General features: G+C 36.4%; 1 protein-coding gene across 7 annotated transcripts in view; it reads left to right on the forward strand.

The window, feature by feature from the left end:
* The window catches only part of GABRA3 (gamma-aminobutyric acid type A receptor subunit alpha3), a 313063-nt gene that overhangs the window by 254070 nt on the left and 32577 nt on the right, over positions 1 to 26416 (forward strand). For all 7 annotated transcript variants that reach the window (XM_067724647.1, XM_067724648.1, XM_067724646.1 and 4 more), the window contains one exon: positions 20329 to 20472. In XM_067724647.1, the coding sequence (XP_067580748.1) occupies positions 20329 to 20472 (144 nt within the window). The remainder of the gene's footprint in view (positions 1 to 20328; positions 20473 to 26416) is intronic.

Raw genomic sequence — 26416 nt, forward strand, 5'->3', positions numbered from 1 at the left:
TGTTGTAAAATGGGAAGCACCATGAGAAGACATAAAAGTACTACAGAATAAGGTGGGGTCAGTCATGTCTAGGTGGAAGATGAGCATTGCCATTGAAATTTAAAATAGAGTAATCAGCATAGGCCTCTTTGAAAAAGTGATATTTGGGCAGAAATTTTGATGAGGTAAAAGGTTTAACAAGGCAGATATTTGAGTAAATAATACTCTAGTTAGAGGGAACAGCCAGGGAGTCAGATAAGTATATCAGATATGAGATCAAAGAGGGGATCAGGTCATCTAAGTCTTGAAGAACATTAAAAGGCTTTGAATTTTATTCTGAGGGAAAATGGGGAGTGATTGGAATATTTTGAAGAAAATAATTATGTTATCTGATTTATGGTTTTTAAAGAATCATTATGGATACTCTGTTAAAAATATAAATATGAGAAAGGTAGAAGCAGGAAGTCCAGTTAAGAGGTTATTGCAGTATTTCAGATGAGAGATGATAATGGCTCAGGTAAGAGTGCTAGTGGCATAAGTGGTAAGAAGTAATTTGATTCTGGATATATTATGAAGGACAATCCCAGAGGATCCTCCAATGAATTAGTTGTGGAATATTAGAAAAAGAGAGAACTCAAGGGTGACTTGTACATTTCTGTCCTAATGGATTTACTATCAAGTTAGATGAGTATTACTTCCACTCTGGGTAGGATAGAGTTGTTTGTGGATAAACAATGCTCCCCTCATGAACAATTAGGAGACCCAGAACTGTTGAGCAATAAGGATTGAAGAGACTAAAATTCTGGAGAAAGGGTAGAACCTCTCACAGATGAATCTGTGACCTGTAGCTTCTTCATTCTTGGTGGTACTTGCCAATTCTGGCCATGGATTGCAACTTGGAATTCAAGTTTGGCCCTGGGCATAGGGCTGCTGCTGGATGATATATTAAAAAAAAAGTAGGGCTTCCCTGGTGGCGCAGTGGTTGAGAGTCCGCCTGCTGATGCAGGGGACATGGGTTCGTGCCCCGGTCCGGGAAGATCCCACATATCGCGGAGCGGCTGGACCCATGAGCCATGGCCGCTGAGCCTGTGCGTCCGGAGCCTGTGCTCCGCAACGAGAGAGGCCGCGAAAGTGAGAGGCCCGCGTACCGCAAAAAAAAAAAAAAAAAAAAAGTAATAATTCTGATGGTCACACAACACTAAAGTGATAAAAGTAGAGATCTAAGAGATCTCAGCCTCTTGACTGATACCCCTCTCAATACAGTTGCTGAATTTTGAATTTGCACAAAGTATGATAACTAACATGAAAACCTTTGGAAAGTAGAGCTGGCTTTCCTACAGTATCCCAATGCTATAAAAAAGATGACATGCTAGGCTATCCATTTAAAATCCTGGAGAAGCTATGTCCTAAATATAAGGGAATATCAGAGACAGACTAAGTTTAACCAAAACCATGACACAGCTCAGTGCCTTATGGGATTAAGGTGATAATTATCCCACACTATCTGCCTAACAAAGGAAAGAATGAAGTCTCTCTCGTGGAAGTCAACATCATCTGAAAACTCTATATTTTTATTACACAACGTCTGGAATCCAATAAAAAATCATTAGGCATACCAATAGGCAGAATAATGTGATCTAAAACCAAGATCCAAAACCAAAACCAGAATATGAAAACAGACCTACAAGTGATTCAGATATCAGATTGTAGATAAGGACTTTTAAAAACTATGGTTAGAGCTTCCCTGGTGGCGCAGTGGTTGAGAGTCCGCCTGCCGAGGCAGGGGACACGGGTTTGTGCCCCAGTCCGGGAAGATCCCACATGCCGCAGAGTGGCTGAGCCCGTGAGCCATGGCTGCTGAGCCTGTGCATCCGGAGCCTGTGCTCTGCAACGGGAGAGGCCACAACAGTGAGAGGCCCGTGTACCGTAAAAAAAAAAAAAACTATGGTTAATATGTTCAAGAAAAAAGGGAAAAGATGAATAAAATAGATAAAAGATAGGGAATTTCAACAGAAAATTGGGATCTATAAAGGAGAATAAATTAGAAATTAGTTATGGAAAAGTACAATATCAAAAATTCAGAATTCAAAGGGTGGATTTAATAAGTAGAAGACAGGATTAGAGATCTTAGAAATAGTTAAATAGAAAATGGCAAAACTGAAGTACAGAGAGACAAAAACACAGAAAAGAGTAAATGAATATGTGGGACACAGTAAAATATATTGTCATGTGTAATTTTGTAGAAGAAAAACAGGAAGAGAAATGAGCAAAAGCAATCATTAAGTGGCTAAAGGTCAGTCATTCTTAAAACTGATGAAAGTTATCAATCCAAAGATTCAAGAAATTGGTAAACACCAAGCAGGATAAATACAAAGAAAACAACACTGATTCTAAAGTTTAAATAGAAATATAAGAGTGCCAAAAATAGCTAAGACAATCTTGAAAAAGACAAAGCTGGAGAGTTTACAATCAGAGTTTACAATCAAATCAAATCCAATACCAGATAAGAAGACTTATTTTAAAGTGTTAAAGCTTTGGTATACTTTAAAGCAATATGTATTATTGTTGCAAAGATAGAAAAATAGACTAATGGGGCATAGCAGAAAGTACACACACACACACACACACACACACACACACACACACACACACACAGAGGTGGGGGGTGCTTTATCTCTCTCATACACAAAAATAAATTCCAGATGGGTTACAAATCTAAATGTGAAAAGGTGAAAGGTAAAACAATAAAGTTTTCAGAAGAAAACATAAGAGAATATCTTTATGATATTAGAAGAGATATAAATTACTTAAACAGGACATAGAATAGCACTAACCACAAAGGTAAAAGAGGATGACTTGGAATATGTTAAAAATTAAGAGATTCTCTTTATCAAAAGATAATGGTGAAAAGGCAAGCCATAGAGTGGGAAAAATATTTGCATTGCATGTACATGACAAATTACTCAAATCCATAATTATTGATATCCCCTACAAGTCTATAAGTAGTAGTCAGAAACCTCAATAGAAAAAAAAAGGCCAAAGTGTTGAACAGTCACCTTATAAAACAGGGTTTTCCAATCACCCACATAAAGTGATCAATTACATTAGTCAGCAGGGAAATGCAAATTGCAGTCCAGAGAATATTACTCCACACCCACTAGGATAACTAAAGTGAATTGCTGATAGGAATGTAAATTTGTACAAAGGTTTTGGGATGTTGTTTGGTGGTATCTACTAGTGCTGGACATACATGTATCATATAGCCTAGCATCTCTAGTCCTGAGTAATTTCCAAACATAAATCAGTACTTATGTCTACCAAAGGCATATAATGAATGTTCATAGCAGAGCTAATTTTAGTAGACTTGATACTACCCTAATGTCCATCAAAATGGATTAAAAATCTGTGACAAAGAAATTAATACAACATTGTAAATCAACTATATGTCAATAAAAATATCTGTGACATATTCATAAAATGGAATACTATATAAGAATGACAAGTATATTATACTCAACAACTCAATCTGAATGAGGTCACAGGTTTAATGCTGAGTGAAAGCCAGACACATCTATGTATATAGTGCATGATTCCATTTATGTCATATATAAAAATAGGCAAAACTAATCTGTGGTGTTAGAAGTCTTTAATATTTCATCTGTCATTGCTGTTGGTAGTATTTCCAAATTTCTATCATATTAAACTATGGAAATCAGGAATAAGAGTTGGAATTCCCAAGAATTTCATAAATTAAATGTTATTCATAAAACACTTCAGACTTTCATGCTCTTTGCTCATTATTATGGATATACAACTTTTTAAAATAAGAAATAACAGGTTTAGAAGTATTAGCAAATGCCAGTAACATTACTGTAGAAGATACTCAAACACTGGAAAACACCAGCAAACCTTATTGGGTAGTATTTGAATTAAAACATTTGGATCTCTTAGCAAGGTAACAGAACTATACAAAATCAAATGTCAAAATTGCCAGTTTAAGGGTTTATTTTGCTTCTCAAACTTGCTATATCTTGAAAAGACACTCACAGGGTTTGTGTATTGTATACTATGCATATAGACTTAATATCTAATTTGCAAGAATGACTTGCTATTAGCAGCATACAGGGCTACAAAGATACACTTATAATAAGCAAAATCAACTGATCCGATCAACATGTACTCCTGTGTTGATATTTAGAATTTCAATACTTTTGACTCAGTGTGCCAGCATTTCCTGTTCTTGCTTTTCACTTGACATTAGTAGATTTCTTTAAGCCAGTCATGCTTCTGTGTCTATTGTTAAGCTTTAATTCTTATAGTAGAATTATAATACTTTTTCCATTTTGCTGATTTCTCAACTATTTTCCTCAGTATTTGAAATTCAGAAAAAATATATAAATTTCCCAACAAATGCCAGGAAGGAATTTACACATAGAAACAATAGTCAGGATAATGGTTACACCTGATGGGGGTCATGCTTGATAAGGGACACAACTAGTGCTTCTGGGTGCTGATTATATGGAATGTAAGTCTGGTGTTCAGAAAAGATATCTGGACTGGAGATTTAATTCAGGTTTCATACATATAGATGATATTTAAAGCCATAAGGCTGGAGAAGTCATCTACAACATTTAGAGGCTAAAGAGAAGAGAATAACTCAGTAAATGTGAAGGATAGGATAGCTGAAGCATGAGGAAACTTCAGGGAACATATTGTCCAGGAAACCAAATAAAGTACATTAAGAAGGAGAGAGTGGTTTAAATTCTTAAGTGGGCAGTTAAAGTTAACCTTAAAATCTCTAATAAGGAAGCAATTCTGGAGTGGTGAAGTGAGAACTTCTGAAAATCCACTCTTCCATAAAAGCAACAAGAACATTTTCAAAAATTGGCAAAATAAACTTTCTCTCCAAACTCTAACCAAAGGCTCACAACAATCTGAGGAGTGTTAGTCAAGAAAAATGGCTGATTCTCAGTAAGGCCAGAGAACTCTGTTCCCATCCTCTTTACCCCTACTCTGTAGAAGCCTGGAAGATTTTATAATGACAAAATGGTCAATCCATCAGGAAGATATAACAATTATAAAGATATATGCACCTAATCATAGAACCCCGAAATACATGGAGTAAAACTGACAAGAATTGAAAGGAGAAATAGACAATTCAACAATAAAAACTGAATATTTTAATATTCCACTTCCAATAGAACAACTAGACAGAACATCAACATAGAACTAGAAGACTTGAACACACTACAAACCAACTAGATCTAGTAAACATTTATATTGCGCTCTACCAAACAATATCAGAACACATTATTCTCGAGTGCACATGGAACATTTTCTGTTTTAGACTATATGTTAGGCCATAAAACAAGATGCAATCAGTTTAAAAGTATTAGAACCATACAAAGTGTGTTATCTAACCTCAATTGAATGAAATTAGACATCGATAACAGAATGGAATTTGGGAAATTCACAAATATGTTGAAATTAAATAACACACTCCTAAATAAACAATGGCTCAAAGAAGAAATCACAAGGGAAATTAGAAAATATTTTGAAATTGGTGAAAATTATGCACAATGTAAAAACAGCCTAAAGCAGTGTTCAGAGAGAAATTTATAACTGTAAAGCCTGTATTAAAAAGAAGAACCTGACCTTCCACCTTAAGAAACTAGAAAGAGAAGAGCAAACTAAACCCAAAAGAAGCAGAAGGAAGAAAATAATAAATATTAGAGTGAAATTAAATAAAATAGAAAAACATTAAAGAAAATCAAATAATCTAAAAGTTGGCACTTTGAAAAGATCAGTAAAACTGATGAACCTTTAGCTAGACTGACTAAGGGCTGTGGGGAACACAAAACACACACACACACAAAAAAAAACAAGAGAATAATCATATTACTAAAATTATGAAAGAGGGGACATCACTACTGACCTTACAGAAATAAATAGGATTATATAAATACAGAATTTATATATTTAAATTTATTTAAATATATAAATATTATATATTTAATAAATATATATATTATAATTATATATTATAATATATATAATAAATTTTATATATTATAATTTATTTATTTAACTACAGATTAAATAAATACAGAAATAAGTAGGATTATACAGGAAAACTATGAGCTGCAAATTATAGGTCAACAAATTATATAGCTTAGATGAAATGGAAAAATTACTAGTAACACACAAACTACTGAAACTGACTGAGGAAAAAAAATAGAAATTTTTATTGGACCTATAACAGGAGACTTAATTAGTAATTTTATAACTTCCCACAAGGAAAAACCCAGGTCCAGGTGGTTTCACCATTGATTTTACCAGACAGTTAAAGAAGAATGAATACTAAGTCTTCACAAAGTCTTGTAAAATACAGAAGAGGAGGTGACAGTCAGGTCAGTATCACTATGCTACCAAAACCAAAGATCACAAGAAAAGAAAAGCAAAGACAAATATTCTTTATGAATATAAACACAAAGATCTTCAACAAAATAAATTAAAAAAACTTATAAATGGATTATCCACTATCTTTAAGTGGGATATATCCCAGGAATATAAAGTTGGCTTAACATCCAAAAATCAATCAATGTAATACACCATATCAATAGAATAAAGGACAAAAACCACTTGATCATTTCAATAAATGCATAAACACATATAATTCATGCCAGAAATCCAAATTTGTCCTGATTTGCCAGTAACTAGTGCCTATAACTTACCCTGTAACTTTGGATAATTTAAAATCCTGACTAAGTATTTGAATTAGTTATAAACGTATACAGTGTTTGTTTCCATTTGGTTTTATATGTATGCCAACCTTAGGCTGTAGTTGTTATGTTCATCAGAACTCTTGTACTTTTACTGAATATGCCCAAACCAAACTGATTATTTTTTTTTCTCTAAAACCTTCTTTTGTGTTCCCTGCCTTGGCTTAGATCCTGTATTTAGGTTGTTGTTTATCTCTTCAACCTCATCTCGTATCTCTTTCCCCTTTACATCAGCCTTCTGCCAGTTCCTAGAACACTGCAACACTGCAAGATGTTTCCCACTTAGAAGACTTTGCACTTTCTGTTTTTTTGTGGTTGTTTGTTTGTTTGTGGCCTGAAATATTCTCCAGCAAGCTCTGGCTTTTGCTTATTTTCCATTTTCCTGCTTAAAAGCCACCCCCTCAAAAGGGTTTTCTGTGATCACTGTATCTAATGAAACCCCTCCCCACTTCATAAACTCTGTTTTATTTTTTATAGCACTTATCACTGTATGATATTATCTTTATTTATTTACTTATATATTTTCTGTCTTTTTCCACTAGACTATAAGCTCAATGAAAGGATGGGACCTCAAATGTCTTATGATCTCTGTACATTAACTGTCTAATATAATGTCTTAGTATTTGTTGAATGAGTGACTGACTTAATCAATCAAGCAAGCTAGCAATCATTCTCTGACAGTATGAGTTCAAAGGGAATGCCTTCTCATTGGTGTTATCATGGCAGGATTGATATTTACTTCCCATATTCCTGGGGCTGGCACATACCAAGGCTCGAGTAACAGAAGGAGGCATTTGGCAAAGCAACTAAAGGCAAAGAGATGCTAGTGCCATCATAACCAATACAATATACGTTGAGGGGGCCATTCTGGGAATGCTGTAGTTCTGATTGTCTGATAGATAGCCTTTCTGCAGTATCCATTTCCCAAGCCACTCTACCCCTGCTCCTCCATGAAAAAAAATGAAACTGAGGAGAAGGGGTAGGACTCTACGTGAGGGAATTTGAGGGCTTACAGGAGCCCAAAGTTCAGGGAGGAAGGAGAGAAGAAAGAGAAGGCCTAAAGGGGAAGAGTTCTGTTCCCCAGTGGGTGAATGAATTCCATCATTAGCCAAGTACTTGCAAAAGTTACAAACTCTGTGTCATCTAGAATCCTTCCATAGACTTCCTCCTTTTCTTTCTTAACCATCATGAAAAGCCACCAGTTATATTCTGCCACTGAGATCTCCTCCCTATTCCACTTAATTCATCCCACTGTCTAATACTCTATATTGTGTCCTAAATGTCATTCACACCAAACATTGTGATGGCCTTTTAACTTCTGTCTTGGCTTTAGCTTCACTCTTTCTAACCAGGCATCCATTTTGCAGGTTGAGCAATCTTTCCAAATTATACATCTGGCCATATCATCTCCCTATTTCAGGCATGTCCACAAGAACTTATAGCCTATGGACTAAAACCCTTATTTCATTTTTAAAAATTTAAGTATAGTTAATTTAAAATATTATATTAGTTTCAGGTATACAACATAGTGATTCAATATTTTAATACATTATACTTCATTTAAAGTTATTATAAATTATTGGCTATATTCCCTGTGCTGTACAGTATATCCCTGTATTTTACTTATTTTATACATAATATAGTTTGTGTCTCTTAATCCCCTACCCCAATCTTGCCCTCCCGCAAGTCCCCTTCCCACTGGTAAGAACTAGTTTGTTCTCTATATCTGGGAGTCTGTTTCTGTTTTCTTATATTCATTAGTTTGTTGTAATATTTAGATTCTGTATATAAGTGATAACATACAGTATGTGTCTTTCCTTGTCTGACTTATTTCACTGAGCGTAATACCCTTCAAGTCCATCCATGTTGCTGTTGCAAATATCAAAACTTCATTCTTTTTTATGGTTGAGTAACATCCCATTTTACCCCTCCACACACACGCACACAAACACACACAATATATTGTCTTTATCCATTCATCTGTTGATGGACACTTAGCTTGCTTCCATATCTTGGCTATTGCAAATAATGCTGCTTTGAACCTTGGGGTGCAGATAATCTTTGCAAATTAATATTTTCATTTTATGCATATATACACCCAGGAGTAGAATTTCTAGATCATATGGTAGTTCTATTTTTAGTTTTTTGAGGAACCTCCATACTGTTTTCCATAGTGGCTGCACCAACTTACATTCCCACTAACATTGTACTAGTGTACTAGGTTTCCCTTTTCTCCATATCCTTGCCAAGTTTGTTATTTGTGGTCTTTTTGATGACAGCCATTATAATACATGTGAGGTGATATCTCATTGTGGTTTTGATTTGCATTTCCATGATGGTTAGGAATATTGAGCATCTTTTCATGTGACTGTTGACCATCTGTATGTCTTTGGGAAAATGTCTGTTCAGGTCTTCTCCCTCTTTTATAATCAAGGTTTTTGGGTTGTTTTTGATATTGAGTTATATGAACTGTTTATATATTTTGGATATTAACCCCTTATTGAATGTATCATTTGCAAATATTTTCTCCCATTCAGTAGGTTGTCTTTTTGTTTTGCTGATGGTTTCCTTTGCTGCACAAACACTTTTAAGTTTAGTTAGGTCCCATTTGTTTACTTATCCTTTTGTTTCCTTTGCTTAAAGGGACAATCCAAAAATATACTGCTAACACTTATGTCAAAGAGTGCTCTGCCTATGTTTTCTTCTAGGAATTTTATGGTTTCCAGTCTTACATTTAGGTCTTTAATCCATTTTGAGTTTATTTTTGTATATGGTATGAGGGAGTGTTTGAATTTCATTCTTTGACATGTAGGTAGCTGTTTTCCCAGCAACATTTATTGAAGAGGCTGTCTTTTCTCCATTGTATATTCTTGCCTCCTTTGTCATAGTTTAATTGGCCATAAGTATGTGGGTTTATTTCTGGGCTTTCTATCCTGTTCTATTGATCTATATTTCTGTTTTTGTGCTAGTACCATACTGTTTTGATTACTGTAGCTTTGTAATACAGTCTGAAGTCAGGGATCATGACTTTCAGCTTTGTTGTTTTTCCTCAAGATTGCTTTGGCTCTTTGGGGTCTTTTGCACTCCCATACAAATTTTAGGATTATTTGTGCTAGTTCTGTGAAAAATGTCATGGATATTTTGATAGGGATTGTATTAAATCTGTGGATTGCTTTGAGTAGTATGGACATTTTAACAATATTAAACAATTTAACTATTTTAATTCTTCCAATCTGTAAACATGGGATATCTTTCCATTTGTTTGTATCATCTTCCATTTCCTTCATCAATGACTTACAGTTTTCAGAATATAGGTCCTTCACTTCCTTGGTTAAATTTATCCCTTCTTATTTTATTCTTTCTAATACAATTGTAAATGGGATCGTTTTCTTGTTTCCTTTTTCTGATAGTTTATTATTAGTGTATAGAACAGCAACAGATTTCTGTATATTAATCTTGAATCCTACAACTTTACTGAATTAATTTATTAATTCTAATAGTTTTTTGGTGGAGACTTTAGCATTTTCTATGTATAGTGTCATGTCATCTGCAAAGAGTGACTGTTTTACCTCTTTCCTTCTAATATGGATGCCTTTTTTTTTCTTGTTTTATTGCTGTGGCTAGGACTTCCAATACTATGTTAAACAGAAATGGCAAGAGTGGGCATTCTTGTCTTGTTCCTGATTTTAGAGGAAAAGCTTTCAGCTTTTCACCATTGAAAACACAATGTTAGCTGTGGGTTTGTCATAGTTGGCCTTTATTATTTTGAGATATGTTCCCTCTATGCCCACTTTCTGGAGAGTTTTTATTATAAATGGATGTTGAATTTTGTAGAATGCTTTTTCTGCATCTATTGAGATGATCATGTGGTTTTTGTCTTTCCGTTTGTTAATGTGGTATACCATGCTGATTGATTTGTGGATATTGAACCACTATTGGATCCTAGAATAATTTCCACTTGATCATGGTATATAATTCTTTTTATATATTGTTGGATTTGGTTTGCTAGTATTTTCTTGAGGATTTGTGCATCTATATTCATCAGAGATATTGGCCTGTAATTTTCTTTTCTTGTATTGTCTTTGGTTGGGTATCATGGTAATAATGGCCTCATAGAATGAATTTGGGGATGTTCCCTCCTCTTCAATGTTCTGGAATAGTTTGAGAAGGATAGGTATTAATTCTTCTTTGTATACTTAGTAGAATTCCTCTGTGAAGCTGTCTAGTCCTGGACTTTTGTTTTTTGGGAGTTTTTTGATTACTAATTCAATTTCACTACTAGTGATCAGTCTGTTCAGATCGTCTAGTTCTTTCTGACTCCACTGTGGAAGAGTGTATGTTTCTAGGAATTTATCCATTCCTTCTAGGTTGTCCAATTTGTTGGCATATATTCATAGTATTCTCTTATGATTTTTTGTATCTCTGTAATATTCATTGTAATTTCTCCTCTTTCATTTCTTATTTTGTTTATTTGCATCCTCTCTCTTGTTTTTCTTAATAAACATAGCTTAAAGTCTTGTCAATTTTATTTATCTTTTCAAAAACCCAGCTCTTGGTTTCATTGATCTTTTCTATCGTTGTGGGTGGTTTTTCTTTTTGATCTCCACTTCATTTTTTTCCCCCCGATCTTTATAATTTCCTTCCTTCTGCTGACTCTGGACTTTCTTTGTTCTTCTTTTTCTAATTCCTTTAGATGGTAGGTTAGGTTGTTTATTTGAGATTTTTCTTGTTTCCTGACATAAGCTTGTATTGCCATAAACTTCCCTCTCAGAACTGCATTTGCTGCATCCCATAGCTTTTTGAATGTTGTGCTTTCATTTCATTTGTTTCAAGGTATTTTCTGATTTCCTCTCTGATTTTTTTCGTTAGCCCATTGGTTTTTTAGTAGCATGATGTTTAGCATCTACGTGTTTGTGTTTTCTCCATTTTTCTTCCTATAATTGATTCCTAGTTTCATATTTTGTGGTCAGAAAAGATGCTTGATATAATATCGATCTTCTTAAATTTATTGAGACTTGCTCTGTGGCCAGAATGTGATCTATCCTGGAGAACTTCCATGTGCACAGAAAAGAATGTATATTCGGATGTTTTTGGACAGAATGTTCTTTAAATATCTATTAAGTCCAATGGGTCTAATGTGTCATTTAAGGCCATAAAACCCTTATTTCTTGGTGTGGGCAATTAAGCTATTTTATAATATAACCTCAGCTTCCTTTTAGCCTGTAAGTCCAGGGATACCATTAATTCCCTTAACACTCCATGCTCTCATATGGATTTTTGCCTTTGCTGTGTTGTTCTTTGGCTAGGAAAGTCCTTCTATCACCTACTAAATGTGACCTCATCTTCTGAGTATCACCCAGTTTATGAATCCTTCTCTAACACTACACTCTAAGCAGAATCAATAGAGCCTCCTTCTGGTTTCACTTAACACTTGTTTTTGTTTCATTAGTGTGCATACATCTAATGTTTAGGCTTGTGCTATAACTATTGTGCAATGTCTGTCTCCATCAATAGATTGTGGGCATACTGGTGGTGCTCACTATGCCTTATTAACCTTTTTTACAAATATGGGGTCAGGCTGTGAGCAGACAATCAAGTAGTTTTCAATTTGTTTTTTGAATATATTTCTCCCTCTTCCTTCTCTTCCTTTAGTAGTTTTTGCCTTTCCTGATTTGACCTCCAACAAATGAGAAGAAAATCCTTTTTCCTCCTTTTGATTATTATCAAAGAAATGAAACCATTGCTTTTTGCATAAAACAAGTTGCCACTCTGGGCCCAGTGAAGTTTCTAAGGAACTGGTAGCTGCACAATTTATTGTCACATCTGTATTAGAACAGGCTAGGATTCTTAGGGCTAATATTCAGGATTGTATGCTCAAGGTACTCAGTTTAAGTTAAGAGGTTCAGCAAGAAATTCCTTTTCTTTCCTGGGGGTGGATAATATCTTCCATCACCTACCCCTTCACAGAAGGACCTGCTCTAATTTCCATTGTCAAACTCTTGGGTATATTGGGCAGAACACTGCTTTGTCCTTTAACCATAGGGAGTTACAACCACTTGAATGGCAAAGATAAGAAGACATATACAGAAACAAGAAGAACTACAATCCTGTAGCCTGTGGAACAAAAACCATATTCACAGAAAGATAGAGAAAATGAAAAGGCAGAGGGCTACGTAACAGATGAAGGAACAAGATAAAACCCCTGAAAAACAACTAAATGAAGTGGAGATAGGCAACCTTCCAGAAAAAGAATTCAGAATAATGATAGTGAAGATGATCCAGGACCTCAAAAAATGAATGGAGGAAAAAATCGAGAAGATGCAAGAAATGTTTAACAAAGACCTAGAAGAATTAAAGAACAAACAAACAGAGATGAACAATACAATAACTGAAATGAAAACTACACTAGAAGGAATCAATAGCAGAATAACTGAGGCAGAAGAACAGATAAGTGACCTGGAAGACAGAATGGTGGAATTCACTGCTGCGGAACAGAATAAAGAAAAAAGAATGAAAACAAATGAAGACAGCCTAAGAGACCTCTGGGACAACATTAAACATAACAATATTCGCATTATAGGGGTACCAGAAGGAGAAGAGAGAGAGAAAGGACCTGAGAAAAAATTTGAAGAGATTATAGTCGAAAATTTCCCTAACATGGGAAAGGAAATAGCCACCCAAGTCCAGGAAATGCAGCAAGTCCCATACAGGATAAACCCAAGGAGAAACACACTGAGACACATAGTAATCAAACTGGCAAAAATAAAAATTATTGAAAGCAGCCAGGGAAAAACGACGAATAACATACAAGGGAATTCCCATAAGGTTAACAGCTGATTTCTCAGCAGAAACTCTATAAGCCAGAAGGGAGTGGCATGATATACTTAAAGTGATGAAAGGGAAGAACCTACAACCAAGATTACTCTACCCAGCAAGGATCTCATTCAGATTCAATGGAGAAATCAAAAGCTTTACAGACAAGCAGAAGCTAAGAGAATTCAGCACCACCAAACCAGCTCTACCACAAATGCTAAAGGAATGTCTCTAAGTGGGAAACATAAGAGAAGAAAAGGACCTACAAAAACAAACCCCCCAAAATTAAGAAAATGGTCATAGGAATATACATATTGATAATTACCTTAAACGTGAATGGATTAAATGCTCCAACGAAAAGACACAGGTTTGCCGAATGGAAACAAAACCAAGACCCATAAATATGCTGTCTACAAGAGAGCCACTTCAGACCTAGGGACACATACAGACTGAAAGTGAGGGGATGGAAAAAGATATTCTATGCAAATGGAAATCAAAAGAAAGCTGTAGTAGCAATACTCATATCAGATAAAATAGACTTTAAAATAAAGTATGTTGCAAGAGACAAGGAAGGGCACTACATAATGATCAAGAGATCAATCCAAGAAGAAGATATAACAATTATAAATATATATGCACCCAACATAGGAGCACCTCAATATATAAGGCAACTGCTAACAGCTGTAAAAGAGGAAATCAACAGTAACACAATAATAGTGGGGGACTTTAACACCTGACTTACACCAATGGACAGATCAACCAAAATGAAAATAAATAAGGAAACAGAAGCTTTAAATGACACGATAGACCAGATAGATTTAATTGATATTTATAGGACATTCCATCCCAAAACAGCAGATGACACTTTCTTCTAAGTGCGCATGGAACATTCTCCAGGATAGATCACATCTTGTGTCACAAATCAAGCCTCAGTAAATTGAAGAAAATTGAAAACATATCAAGCATCTTTTCTGACCACAACACTATGAGATTAGAAATGAAGTACAGGGGAAAAAACGTAAAAAACACAAACACATGGAAGCTAAACAATACGTTACTAAATAACCAAGAGAACACTGAAGAACTCAAAGAGGAAATCAAAAAATACCTAGAGACAAATTACAATGAAAACATGACAATCCAAAAGGGAAGTTTATAGCTATACAAGCGTACCTCAAGAAACAAGAAAAATCTCAAATAAACAATCTCACCTTACACCTAAAGGAACTAGAGAAAGAAGAACAAACAAAACCCAAAATTAGCAGAAGGAAAGAAATCATAAAGATCAGAGCAGAAATAAATGAAATACAAACAAAGAAAACAGTAGCAAAGATCAATAAAACTAAAGCTGGTTCTTTGAGAAGATAAACAAAATTGATAAACCATTAGCCAGACTCATCAAGAAAAAGAAGGACAGGACTCAAATCAATAAAATTAGAAATGAAAAAGGAGAAGTTACAACAGACACCGCAGAAATACAAAGCATCCTAAGGGACTACTACAAGCACCTCTATGCCAATAAAATGGACAACCTGGAATAAATGGAAAAATTCTTAGAAAGGTATAACATTCCAAGACTGAACCAGGAAGAAATAGAAAATATGAACAGACCAATCACATGTAATGAAATTGAAACTATGATTAAAAATCTTCCAACAAGCAAAAGTCCAGGACCAGATGGCTTCACAGGTGAATTCTATCAAACATTTAGAGAAGAGTTAACACCCATCCTTCTCAAACTCTTCCAAAAAATTGCAGAGGAAGGAACACTCCCAAATTCATTCTATGAGGCCACCATCACCCTGATACCAATACCAGACAAAGATACTACAAAAAAAGAAAATTACAGAGCAATATCACTGATGAATATAGATGCAAAAATACTGAACAACATACTAGCAAACAGAATCCAACAACACATTAAAAGGATCATACACCATGATCAAGTGGGATTTATCCCAGGGATGCAAGGATTCTTCAATATATGCAAATCAATCAATGTGATACACCATATTAACAAATTGAAGAATAAAAACCATATGATCATCTCAATAGATGCAGGAAAAGTTTTTGAAAAAAATCAACAGCCATTTAAGATAAAAACCCTCCAGAAAGTGGGCATAGAGGGAACCTACCTCAACATAATAAAGGCCATATATGACAAACCCACAGCAAACATCATTCTCAATGGTGAAAAACTGAAAGCATTTCCTCTAAGATCAGGAACAAGACAAGGATGTCCACTCTCAACAGTATTATTCAACATAGTTTTGGAAGTCCTAGTCATGGCAATCAGAGAGGAAAAAGAAATAAAAGGAATACAAATTGGAAAAGAAGAAGTAAAACTGTCACTGTTTGCAGATGACATGATACTATACATAGAGAATCCTAAAAATGCCACCAGAAAACTACTAGAGCTAATCAATGAATTTGGTAAGTTGCAGGATACAAAATTAATGCACAGAACTCTCTTGCATTCCTATACACTAATGATGAATTATCTGAAAGAGAAATTAAGGAAACACTCCCATTTACCATTGCAACAAAAAGAATAAAATATCTAGGAATAAACCTAGCTAGGGAGACAAAAGACCTGTATGCAGAAAACTATAAGACACTGATGAAAGAAATTAAAGATTATACCAACAGATGGAGAGATATACCATGTTCTTGGATTGGAAGAATCAATATTGTGGAAATGACTATACTACCCAAAGCAATCTACAGATTCAATGCAATCCCTATCAAATTGCCAATGGCATTTTTTATGGAACTAGAAGAAAAAGTCTTAAAATTTATATGGAGACACAAAAGACCCCAAATAGCCAAAGAAGTCTTGAGGGAAAAATACGGAGCTGGAGGAATCAGACTCCCTGACTTCAGACTATACTGCAAAGCTACAGTAATCAAGACAGTATGGTACTGGCACAAAAACAGAAACATAGATCAATGGAACAAGATAGGAAGCCCAGAGGTAAACCCACGCACCTATGGTCAACTAATCTGTGACAAAGGAGGCAAGGATATACAATTGAGAAAAGACAGTCTCTTCAGTAAGTGGTGCTGGGAAAACTGGACAGCTACATGTAAAAGAATTAAATTAGTACACTCCCTAACACCATACACGAAAGTAAACTCAAAATGGATTAGAGACTTAAATGTAAGACCGAACACTATAAAACTCTTAGAGGAAAACATAGGAAGAACACTCTTTGACATAAATCACAAAATCTTTTTTGATCCACCTCCTAGAGTAATGGAAATAAAAACAAAAATAAACAAATAGGACCTAATGAAACTTAAATGTTTCTGCACAGCAAAGGAAACCATAAATAAGATGAACAGACAACCCTCAGAACGGGAGAAAATATTTGCAAACGAAGCAACTGACAAAGGATTAATCTCCAAAATATATAAACAGCCCCTGCAGCTCAATATTAAAGAAACAAACAGCCCAATACAAAAATGGGCAGAAAACCTAAATAGACATTTCTCCAAAGAAGACATACAGGTGGCCAAGAAGCACATGAAAAGCTGCTCAACATCACTAATTATTAGAGAAATGCAAATCAAATCTACAATGAGGTATCACCTCACACCAGTTATAATGGGCATCATCAGAAAATCTACAAACAACAAATGGTGGAGAGGGTGCAGAGAAAAGGGAATCCTCTTGCACTGTTGGTTGGGATGTAAATTGATACAACCACTATGGAGAACAGTATGGAGGTTCTTAAAAAACTAAAAATAGAATTACCATATGATCCAGCAATCCCACTACTGGGTATATACCCAGAGAAAATCATAATTCCAAAAGACACATGCACCCCAATGTTCATTGCAGCACTATTTACAATAGCCAGGTCATGGAAGTAACCTAAATGCCCATCAACAGACGAATGGATAAAGAAGATGTGGCACATATATACAATGGAGTATTACTCAGCCATAAAAAGGAACGAAATTGAGTCATTTGTTGAGACGTGGATGGATCTAGAGACTGTCATACAGCGTGAAGTAAGTCAGAAAGAGAAAAACAAATATTGTATATTAACACATGTATGTGGAACCTAGAACTATGGTACAGATGAACTGGTTTTCAGGGCAGACATTGAGACACAGATGTAGAGAACAAATGTATGGACACCATGGGGGGAAAGCTGCTGGGGGCTGGGGATGGTGGTGTGATGAATTGGGTGATTGTGATTGACATGTATACACTGATGTGTATAAAATTGATGACTAATAAGAAACTGCTGTATAAAAAAATAAAAATAAACAAAAGAAGACATATACAGGTAATTATATGTTTAGGCATAGTAGAACCCAAACATATATATTAAGGTTAGAAGGCACTGGGGAAAATGAGAGGACAAGGACCTTGTGAAATCACATTTTATTAATAGCCTTGTGATAGTCCTCACTTAATAGTCTTAGTATAAGTTTTAGGTAAGTGTGTGAGAAGAGTCCTGAGGAGATGATATCCCTTTCTTCTTGGTGATTGTAGTTTAAAGATCTCAATTTTAGTTGGGAGCCCTAGATACCCCATAGGCAGCAGAGGATGCTTTGTTTCCAAAACAGAATCACAAAAGACCACAGCCATCCATAGGGGAAAACCTCTAGACAAGAGGTTACAAGTTGGTGGTTTGCAGATGTCATTTATTTGATCTATACAGTGTTAGTAACCTTCAAAATTATCCTCCAAGATTTGAAATTTGGGAGATGTCATACAAAATTCCAGATTTGTTTATTATTTTATGAAATCAGAAGATTGGACTCAAATCCCCACCTGGCCACAAACAGCTGGGGCTGAGTAGTGGCTGTCCCTTGTATGTGGGCACTTTCTGCTCTCTCCCTGAAAACAAGGTCTAATGTCAGTTGCCATTAATCAACTCACTTAATTGATAGATTTAAGAGCTCCTAGTTGAATTAAGAGGAAAGTGACATAGTTCTTGTACCCATAGCTGTAAAAATTTAAAATAAATAAATTAAAGATAGACTGAAAGGACTATTTCAAAAAAGGTGGCAAGTTTGCATTTCCTAATAAAAATGAAGACTATTTATACACTGTTTCTATGCATACACAGTATGCTTTTGTTGAAAAATAAAACTTCAGATATCAACATTATACAATCCATTATAAGAACCATAATTGATATATTAAAAAAGATGTACAATGAAAATCTTAATTTTATTAAATAGACTGAAAGTTCAACAGGTTTTGTATTTGAATATATACATTAAGTGTTGCTGCTGGGAAAAGCAGTTATGCATTAATTAAGCAATATACCTTCACAGGCATCAAAATATTTTATAGACACAAGCTTCATAAAAATGTCTTTAATTGCAGTAGAAATTATACATTGAACCAGAAGTATTTTTGTCAGTGAGTTGAAGAAATGACTGAGACCATATACAGGGCACATTATGTTTAAAAGTTAGATTTCCTGTGGCATTTTCTTTTGTCACTTACGATAGTTATGTGTATTTTCTCATAATTTCAATGAGAATTTTGATGTGAATGAACAACTTTTGGGCATGTTGTCCATTATAAGCAAATCAGAAAATGGTTTACTTGAATATATTGAAAAAAGTCCTAAAAAATGTAACATAAGCAGATCACAATTAATATATGTAAGTGTTAATGTCAGACTTTTATGAAATACATATCCAGCATTGCAAAGTTTTGTAGGGATACAGAATTTATGTTCGTTCATTGGTAGATTGACTAGCAATTATTTGCTTTGTGGTAAAAGGTTTAAGTAGAGCATATTATGGACATAATAGCTGCCACCATGAGCTGGATACCTCCCAATGACTTGAACAATAAACAGCTCAAAAATGAATGAAGAGGAGCAGTATGAGCAGTATGGTTGTCAGTTTCCCTATGAGCCTAGATATCTGAGTTAGGGCAAAGTGCTCACCCCAAATATAAAACCCACTGTGCAAAGAGTTAATCTGTGTCTGGAAAGAAAGCAACTCTATTCTTTTAAGATACTGACTAAAACTAAATAACCTTACTCCTCATTCCCTCACCGTTTCCTTACCCACACCCCTGTTAAAATTAATCTGTACTAAATTCTGTACTCAACATTGGAATTCCAAATACAAGACCTGACATTAATACCCTGATGCAGAAGAAATGGTGGCAGGTTTCTGGTTTGCAAAATTAAAGTGGTAATACATTTCAAAATAAAACTGTAATCATTAATTATTGCTTTTTTAATTTGTAATTTTTCATTTTTAATTTAAAACATCCCCAGTATGATATTTTACATTATTTCATATGTTCACCCCATAATTAGTTAAAGAAAATTGTATTACATTTCTAGCAGTTTATTTTTCCTACAACTAGCCTGATTTGGTCATTTAAGATACCTCTCTAGTTCCTGTGGGCATTTGAATTTGTGACATCTGCATTAGGTAATATTTTAACCATTCCTCCCCTTGCCCCTACTCTCTATCCTCCAAGAGAAGGAAAAGTTTAACAATTTATTGGCAGTCCAGAAGACTGTGAGTCATTGAAGCAAGTGACCACTTTGGGTTTATTTCTGTGTGTCCAGCATAAACTGTTAGTAATTGTTCAACAAGTACTTAATACGTGCATGGATAAATGTACTTCAGTTGAAGATATACCACATACCTAAAACTCTTTTGGGATGGAAGTTGTATTTCAATCTCATGCAAGTTTAGTATCAAAAATAATCATTTTCCTTTCCCTTCACTTCTCCTTCTTGACTTTTTTCTGCCTTAGATGCCTATACAACAGCCGAAGTAGTTTACTCTTGGACTCTTGGGAAGAACAAATCTGTGGAAGTGGCACAGGATGGCTCTCGACTGAATCAATATGACCTGCTGGGCCATGTTGTTGGGACAGAAATAATCCGGTCTAGTACAGGTATTTATTTATTTTATTTAGCAAGCATTTTTGTAACCTGTACCACATACCAGTCACTGTTTTAAGTGCTTATAATAACTTATGTTAATAAAACAGTCTTGTGAGGTAGGTACTATTATCTTAAGGAAACTGAGGCATACAGATGTTTAGTAATTTGTTCCATGTCACAGTTATGTAATGTCAGAGCCAAGATCTGAACCCAGGCAGATTGGCTTCCAAGATCATGCTTTTAACCATGATGCCCTGCTGTCTCTTCGTGAGTTAGGTCGAGGTCATTAGGGCTGGACTGTGGTAGAAGAGAAAGCAGAGGGAAGCCATGATAGTGGGAGAGCTAAACTTTGATCCTAAAGTTTTCATGAAGATATTTGCTTAACTCCGCCAATACAGAGGTGGCAATGTAATAACCCCAGGAGGGTCCAGAACACAGCCAGGAGGTCCAGGAATGAGCCATGGAATTATTTTCTTAAATGAATCACCCATTTCAGAAACAAGTGTGTCTGGCAAACATTGCCAGGTCCTCTCAATGGCTCTTCCTTGGATATTGATAAATGGTATTTAGAGGCTTGTTCTGTAGCCTTAAGTCCTATCTATTTGGAAACTGACCAGTTGTAGGGGCCTGAGGAAGGACACACCCTGAATCCCAACTAACTTTAGGGTATTTGACAAAATGGAGTATATCTTAGGGGCCCACATATCTTACAATATTTTTTGCCATGAAAGGGTGGGAACTTTCAACACTTGTCTCCATGGAAGATCTCTGAATCCACAATTATAAATGAAGTAGGGTACTCTTGTCCTTTTTTTCATTAGCTGGACACTGCTGTTCCCTCTCATAGTGTTACAGTATGTCTGTGGTCTGTTCTCCCTCCATCCTAGGACCAGGGGCTAGAATGTAAAAAAAAGCAGCATTTGAAATGGATTTAAAGGACAACAGGATTTAGAGATTTGGAACTTGGTGTGGGGAAAGGCTATTCTTTTTTTTTTTTTTTTTTTTTTTTTGTGCGGTACGCGGGCCTCTCACTGTTGTGGCCTCTCCCGTTGCGGAGCACAGGCTCCGGATGCGCAGGCTCAGCGGCCGTGGCTCACGGGCCCAGCCGCTCCGCGGCATGTGGCATTTTCCTGGACCGGGGCACGAACCCGTGTCCTCTGCATTGGCAGGCGGACTCTCAACCACTGCACCACCAGGGAAGCCCGAAAGGCTATTCTTGAGAATGGCAATACAGAGTTTCAAAAGACCAGAGGTTTGTGAGAACATGATCTCTTGGAGAAGGTCAGCTGATCTGTGGGGGTGAGGGGAAAGTACCCACCTGGCCAGTTCTGTTCTCTCCAAGCAGGTAGAGGGAGGAGGACCTTTAGTGCCTGCATGTACAAAGTGTATTTTTACTGTCCTACTGTGACCCTTGCATTTTTGAGCAGAAGCCACCTCCTGCTGTGGGGTGCCGCTGCTGCTGCAAATGACCTCCCATCTGAGATCAGACCCTCCCCTCCCTCCCACCCCAGCCTGTAAGCAAAGAGTATCCAGGCTCCTGATGAAGGCTCTGTGCATCCCAGCACAGCAAGGCAGACCCCTAGAGACCAAGGGTAACCCAGGGGCCCTGGAGGTCCACTCCGTAGAAGGGAGAGAATTCCTGGGGCTATAGCATCTGTTCACTCTCCTGACTTCCCCATCCCTCCTTAGCACTGCTCACCTGGTATCAACTTTTGAGACCCATCATTAGCAATTCAAGCAGCCCCATTTCATTTGGTTAAGCCACTGTTTGTTTAGTCTTTATCACACGTTCATGATAGAAAAATTAGAAATATCAGAGGAACAAAAAATGTAAATTAAAATATTCTTTAATTCCACCATCTAGAAAAAAACTTTTAGAAGAATTTTGTGCATTAACTGATTATTATACATTTTGGTGTGTAACCTTTAAGAAGGTTCTCTTTGCACTTCTAATATAAATATGTTTTTATATAAATGGGGCCATAATATTGATACTGTTTTATAAGCTGTTTTTTATGTAATTTTATATTGTAAGCATGTTTTCTTGTTACTAAGTGTACAGGATCCAAATAAAATGTACACACAAGCTAGTGATATATTTTTATTATTAATTAATTAATTTATTTTTGCTGTGTTGGGTCTTCGTTTCTGTGCGAGGGCTTTCTCTAAGTTGCGGCAAGTGGGGGCCACTCTTCATCGCGGTGCGCGGGCCTCTCACTATCACGGCCTCTCTTGTTGCAGAGCACAGGCTCCAGACGCGCAGGCTCAGTAGTTGTGGCTCACGGGCCTAGTTGCTCCGTGGCATGTGGGATCCTCCCAGACCAGGGCTGGAACCAGTGTCCCCTGAATTCGCAGGCAGATTCTCAACCACTGTGCCACCAGGGAAGCCCAGTGATATATTTTTATTCAGATATAATTGACATTAGTTTCAGGTGTACAACATTATGATTCAATATTTGTATGTATTATGAAATGATCACCACAGGAAGTCTAGTTAACGTCCATCACTATACATAGTTATAGAATTTTTTTCTTGTGATGAAAACTTTTAAGATCTACTCTTAACAGCTTTCAAATGTGTAGTATAGTATTCTAACTATAGTTACCATGTTGTACATAACACCCCAAGGACTTATTTACTTTACAGCTGGAAGTTTGTACCTTCTGTTTCCTTTCACCCATTTCACCTAACACCTACCCTTGGCTTCTGGCAACCAGTAATCTATTCTTTGTATCTATGAGCTTGGTTTTTTGTTCATTTTGTTTTGTTTTTTGGATTCCACATGTAAGTGAGATACAATATTTGTCTTGCTCTGTCTGACTTATTTCACTTAGCATAATGTCCCCAAGGTCCATCCATGTTGTTGCAAATTGCAAAAATTCTTTCTTTTTATGGTTGAATAATATTCCATTGTATCTGTATATACCACATCTTCTTTATCCATTCATCCATGGAGAGACACTTTGGTTGTTTCCATGTCTTGGCTATTGTAAATAATGCTGCAGTGAAGATGGAGGTGTATATATCTTTTTAAGCCAGTGTTCTCATTTTCTTCAGATAAATACCCATAAGTGGAATTGCTGGATCGTATAGTAGTTCCATTTTTATTTTTTAAAAAATATTTATTTATTTATTTATCTATTTATTTATTTATTTGGCTGCACCAGGTCTTAGTTGTGGCATGCAGGATCTTTTAGTTGCAGCATGTGAACTCTTAGTTTTCTTGTTTGTTTGTTTTTGAGTTTTTTTTGCAGTACACAGGCATCTCACTGCTGTGGCCTCTCCCATTGCGGAGCACAGGCTCTGGACGCGCAGGCTCAGCGGCCATGGCTCATGGGCCCAGCTGCTCCACGGCAAGTGGGAACTTCCTGGACCGGGGCACAAACCCGTGTCCCCTGCATCGGCAGGCGGACTCTCAACCACTGCACCACAAGGGAAGCCCACAGACTCTTAGTTTTGACATGTGGGATCTAGTTCCCTGACCAGGAATTGAAACCGGGCCCCCTGAATTGGGAGCGTGGAGTCTTAGCCACTGGACCACCAGGGAAGTCCCCCATTTTTAATTTTTTGAGGAAACTCCATACTGTTTTCCATAGTAGTTGCACCAGTATACATTCCCACCAAGAGTACATGAGGGTTTCCATTTCCACACATCCTCACCAACATTTGTTTTTTGTTGTTAGTTCTAAGTAGTTAGTAATAATATTTTAACAATTAGAATGGGCATATATTAATTATTACCTGTTTTAGTTTTACTCTAAATTTAAAAAGAAAATTAAAAGGCCATCATCTGAGGCCACAGCCAGCCTTCTTGACAATGATAAGTGTTGCTATCAGTGGGAAGCATAGCATTTCATTGTGAAACTCAATAATATCTTCATCTTACTGGATCATAATCCATTTAACCAATTACCTATGATTATTTTCCGTTTTAATGCTATAAAGAACACTGCAAAGACCTTCTTTTTCCATATAGCATTTTGTTCCTATGTAATTACCTGCCTAGGATAAAAACAAAATATTGAGATTGCTCTTTCAGAAAGTAGACACATTTAAAAATTTTTAAATACATATTGACAAATTGCCATTCTAAAAGGTGAAACAGTTCACACTCTCATTATCAGTGTATGAGCATTCCAGTTTCCCTTCACTCTTGGCAATGCAGATGTTATGGATTGAATTATGTCTCCCCAAAAGATATGTTGAAATCCTGCACCCTAGTGCCTCAGAATGTGACCTTATTTGAAAGTAGGGTTATTGCAGATATTAGATTATAATAGCAAATTAGTTTTGTAAACATGATACAATGTATATCAGTAAACTATGCAGGTGTAAGAAGGAATGAGGAAGTTCAATGGGAATATCTTCAGGATATACTGTTGAGTGAAAATAGCAAATATAAAACCACCAAAGACTATAAGGATATATATTAGTATAGGAATAGTATTTCTAGAATAGTATAGGAATAGTATTTCTAGAATATACACAAGAAGCTGTTAATTGTAGTTAAAGGAAGGAGAAATGAAATGGTTTGAAGGAGGTGGACTTTTTGCTGTATATTATTTGACACCCTTTGGTTTAGAAACCATATAAATATTACCTCACATAAATGTATATTGTTTTCATGTGACTATAAATTATGGGCATTCCTTTCTGAATTCTGGTATGCTCCTCTATGTGGGGTCCAACATACTAATGGGAAGTTGAGCCAGAGAAAATCCCACAATCTGTGGGTGTTCTGTTTTGTATGAGTGGTTTTCTCTCTGAAAGCTGTCAGTACTCAGCATGAAGTAGTTCTAAGCAGAGAGCTCCTGCTCTTTGCTCCAGATTCAAACATGTGTTAAATAAATGAATGAAATTTCTCTAAATTGGTGGCTAGTTCTTCACACTGTTCCCTACTCCAGCACTGACTCCATTTTCCCTTATTTGCAATATTTACATTAATTTTCTAAGAGGAGCCTGATCTTATTTTTGCATCTTTCCTAGAAATTTGACCATTTGTTAGAAAAACTCTCATTACTGTCATTGTGTATATTATTTGTTTAGACTTGGAACATAGGTAAGTGAAGACAAATCAGAAAATAAGAGCAGCGTGGCAGGTGTGTTTTGACCCACCTGCAGATGCCATTCTGTGGGCGGGGGGGGGGGGGCGCCAAAACCCCATGACTGCTTAGCCAGAGCAGCAGTTGACCCCTGAGGTCACCATTTTGGTGCAGTGAGGCAACAGCCACCAAGGGACGTGGCCCTATTGCGTGGCTCACTGCCACTGGAAGAGGGCTCTGCTAGAGTTCTGCAGTTGGCTTGAGCTCTGCTGTTGGGCGGGGCTTTTGTATTTACTCCTCTGTATGCCAGAGCTGTGGGCTGCTCTCAGAGGTTGGGTTCCCTTGCAGTTGAATTTAGACTGCTGACTGTACTTTTGATCAGGCAATGATGCTGGCAGGGGACCTGATACCACCTCCAAGATTCGCACAATGTTGGCTATAAGGTATGCCATATTCCTTTGTGCTAGCTGACCCCAAATTATCTGGCCCTGCCAATTCCCAGAGCGTTCCCCATGAGGCAAAGCAGAAGTGGGCCTCCAGAGGAATGCCCAGGAAACCTGGATATCTGCCTTGGCTTCTCATTTCCCCACTGGAGAAACCATAGACTCAGAGGTACCCTCTAGGTGCTGCACTGAGCTGGCCTGGGGGAAGGAAGAAGGCGACAAATTGATACCACTTCTGTTATCCTTCTAATGTCACTTTTCTTGGTTTTCATGCCCCAGATGGGTGCTGCTTCAGCTTTACTTCTTAGATCTGGGATTTTCACAAAGGTGTTCTCTTCTGTGGGTAGCTGCTAAACCATATTTTTGTGACAGGGTACTAGAGCTGGGGCTGTCCTATTCCACCACCTTCCTGATCTTAAATCACTCTCTTTGCTTCTTTGGAAGAGAAACAACAAGATAGAAATTGAAG

The sequence above is a fragment of the Pseudorca crassidens genome, chromosome X, assembly GCF_039906515.1.
Source record: "Pseudorca crassidens isolate mPseCra1 chromosome X, mPseCra1.hap1, whole genome shotgun sequence".
Taxonomy (NCBI): domain Eukaryota; kingdom Metazoa; phylum Chordata; class Mammalia; order Artiodactyla; family Delphinidae; genus Pseudorca; species Pseudorca crassidens.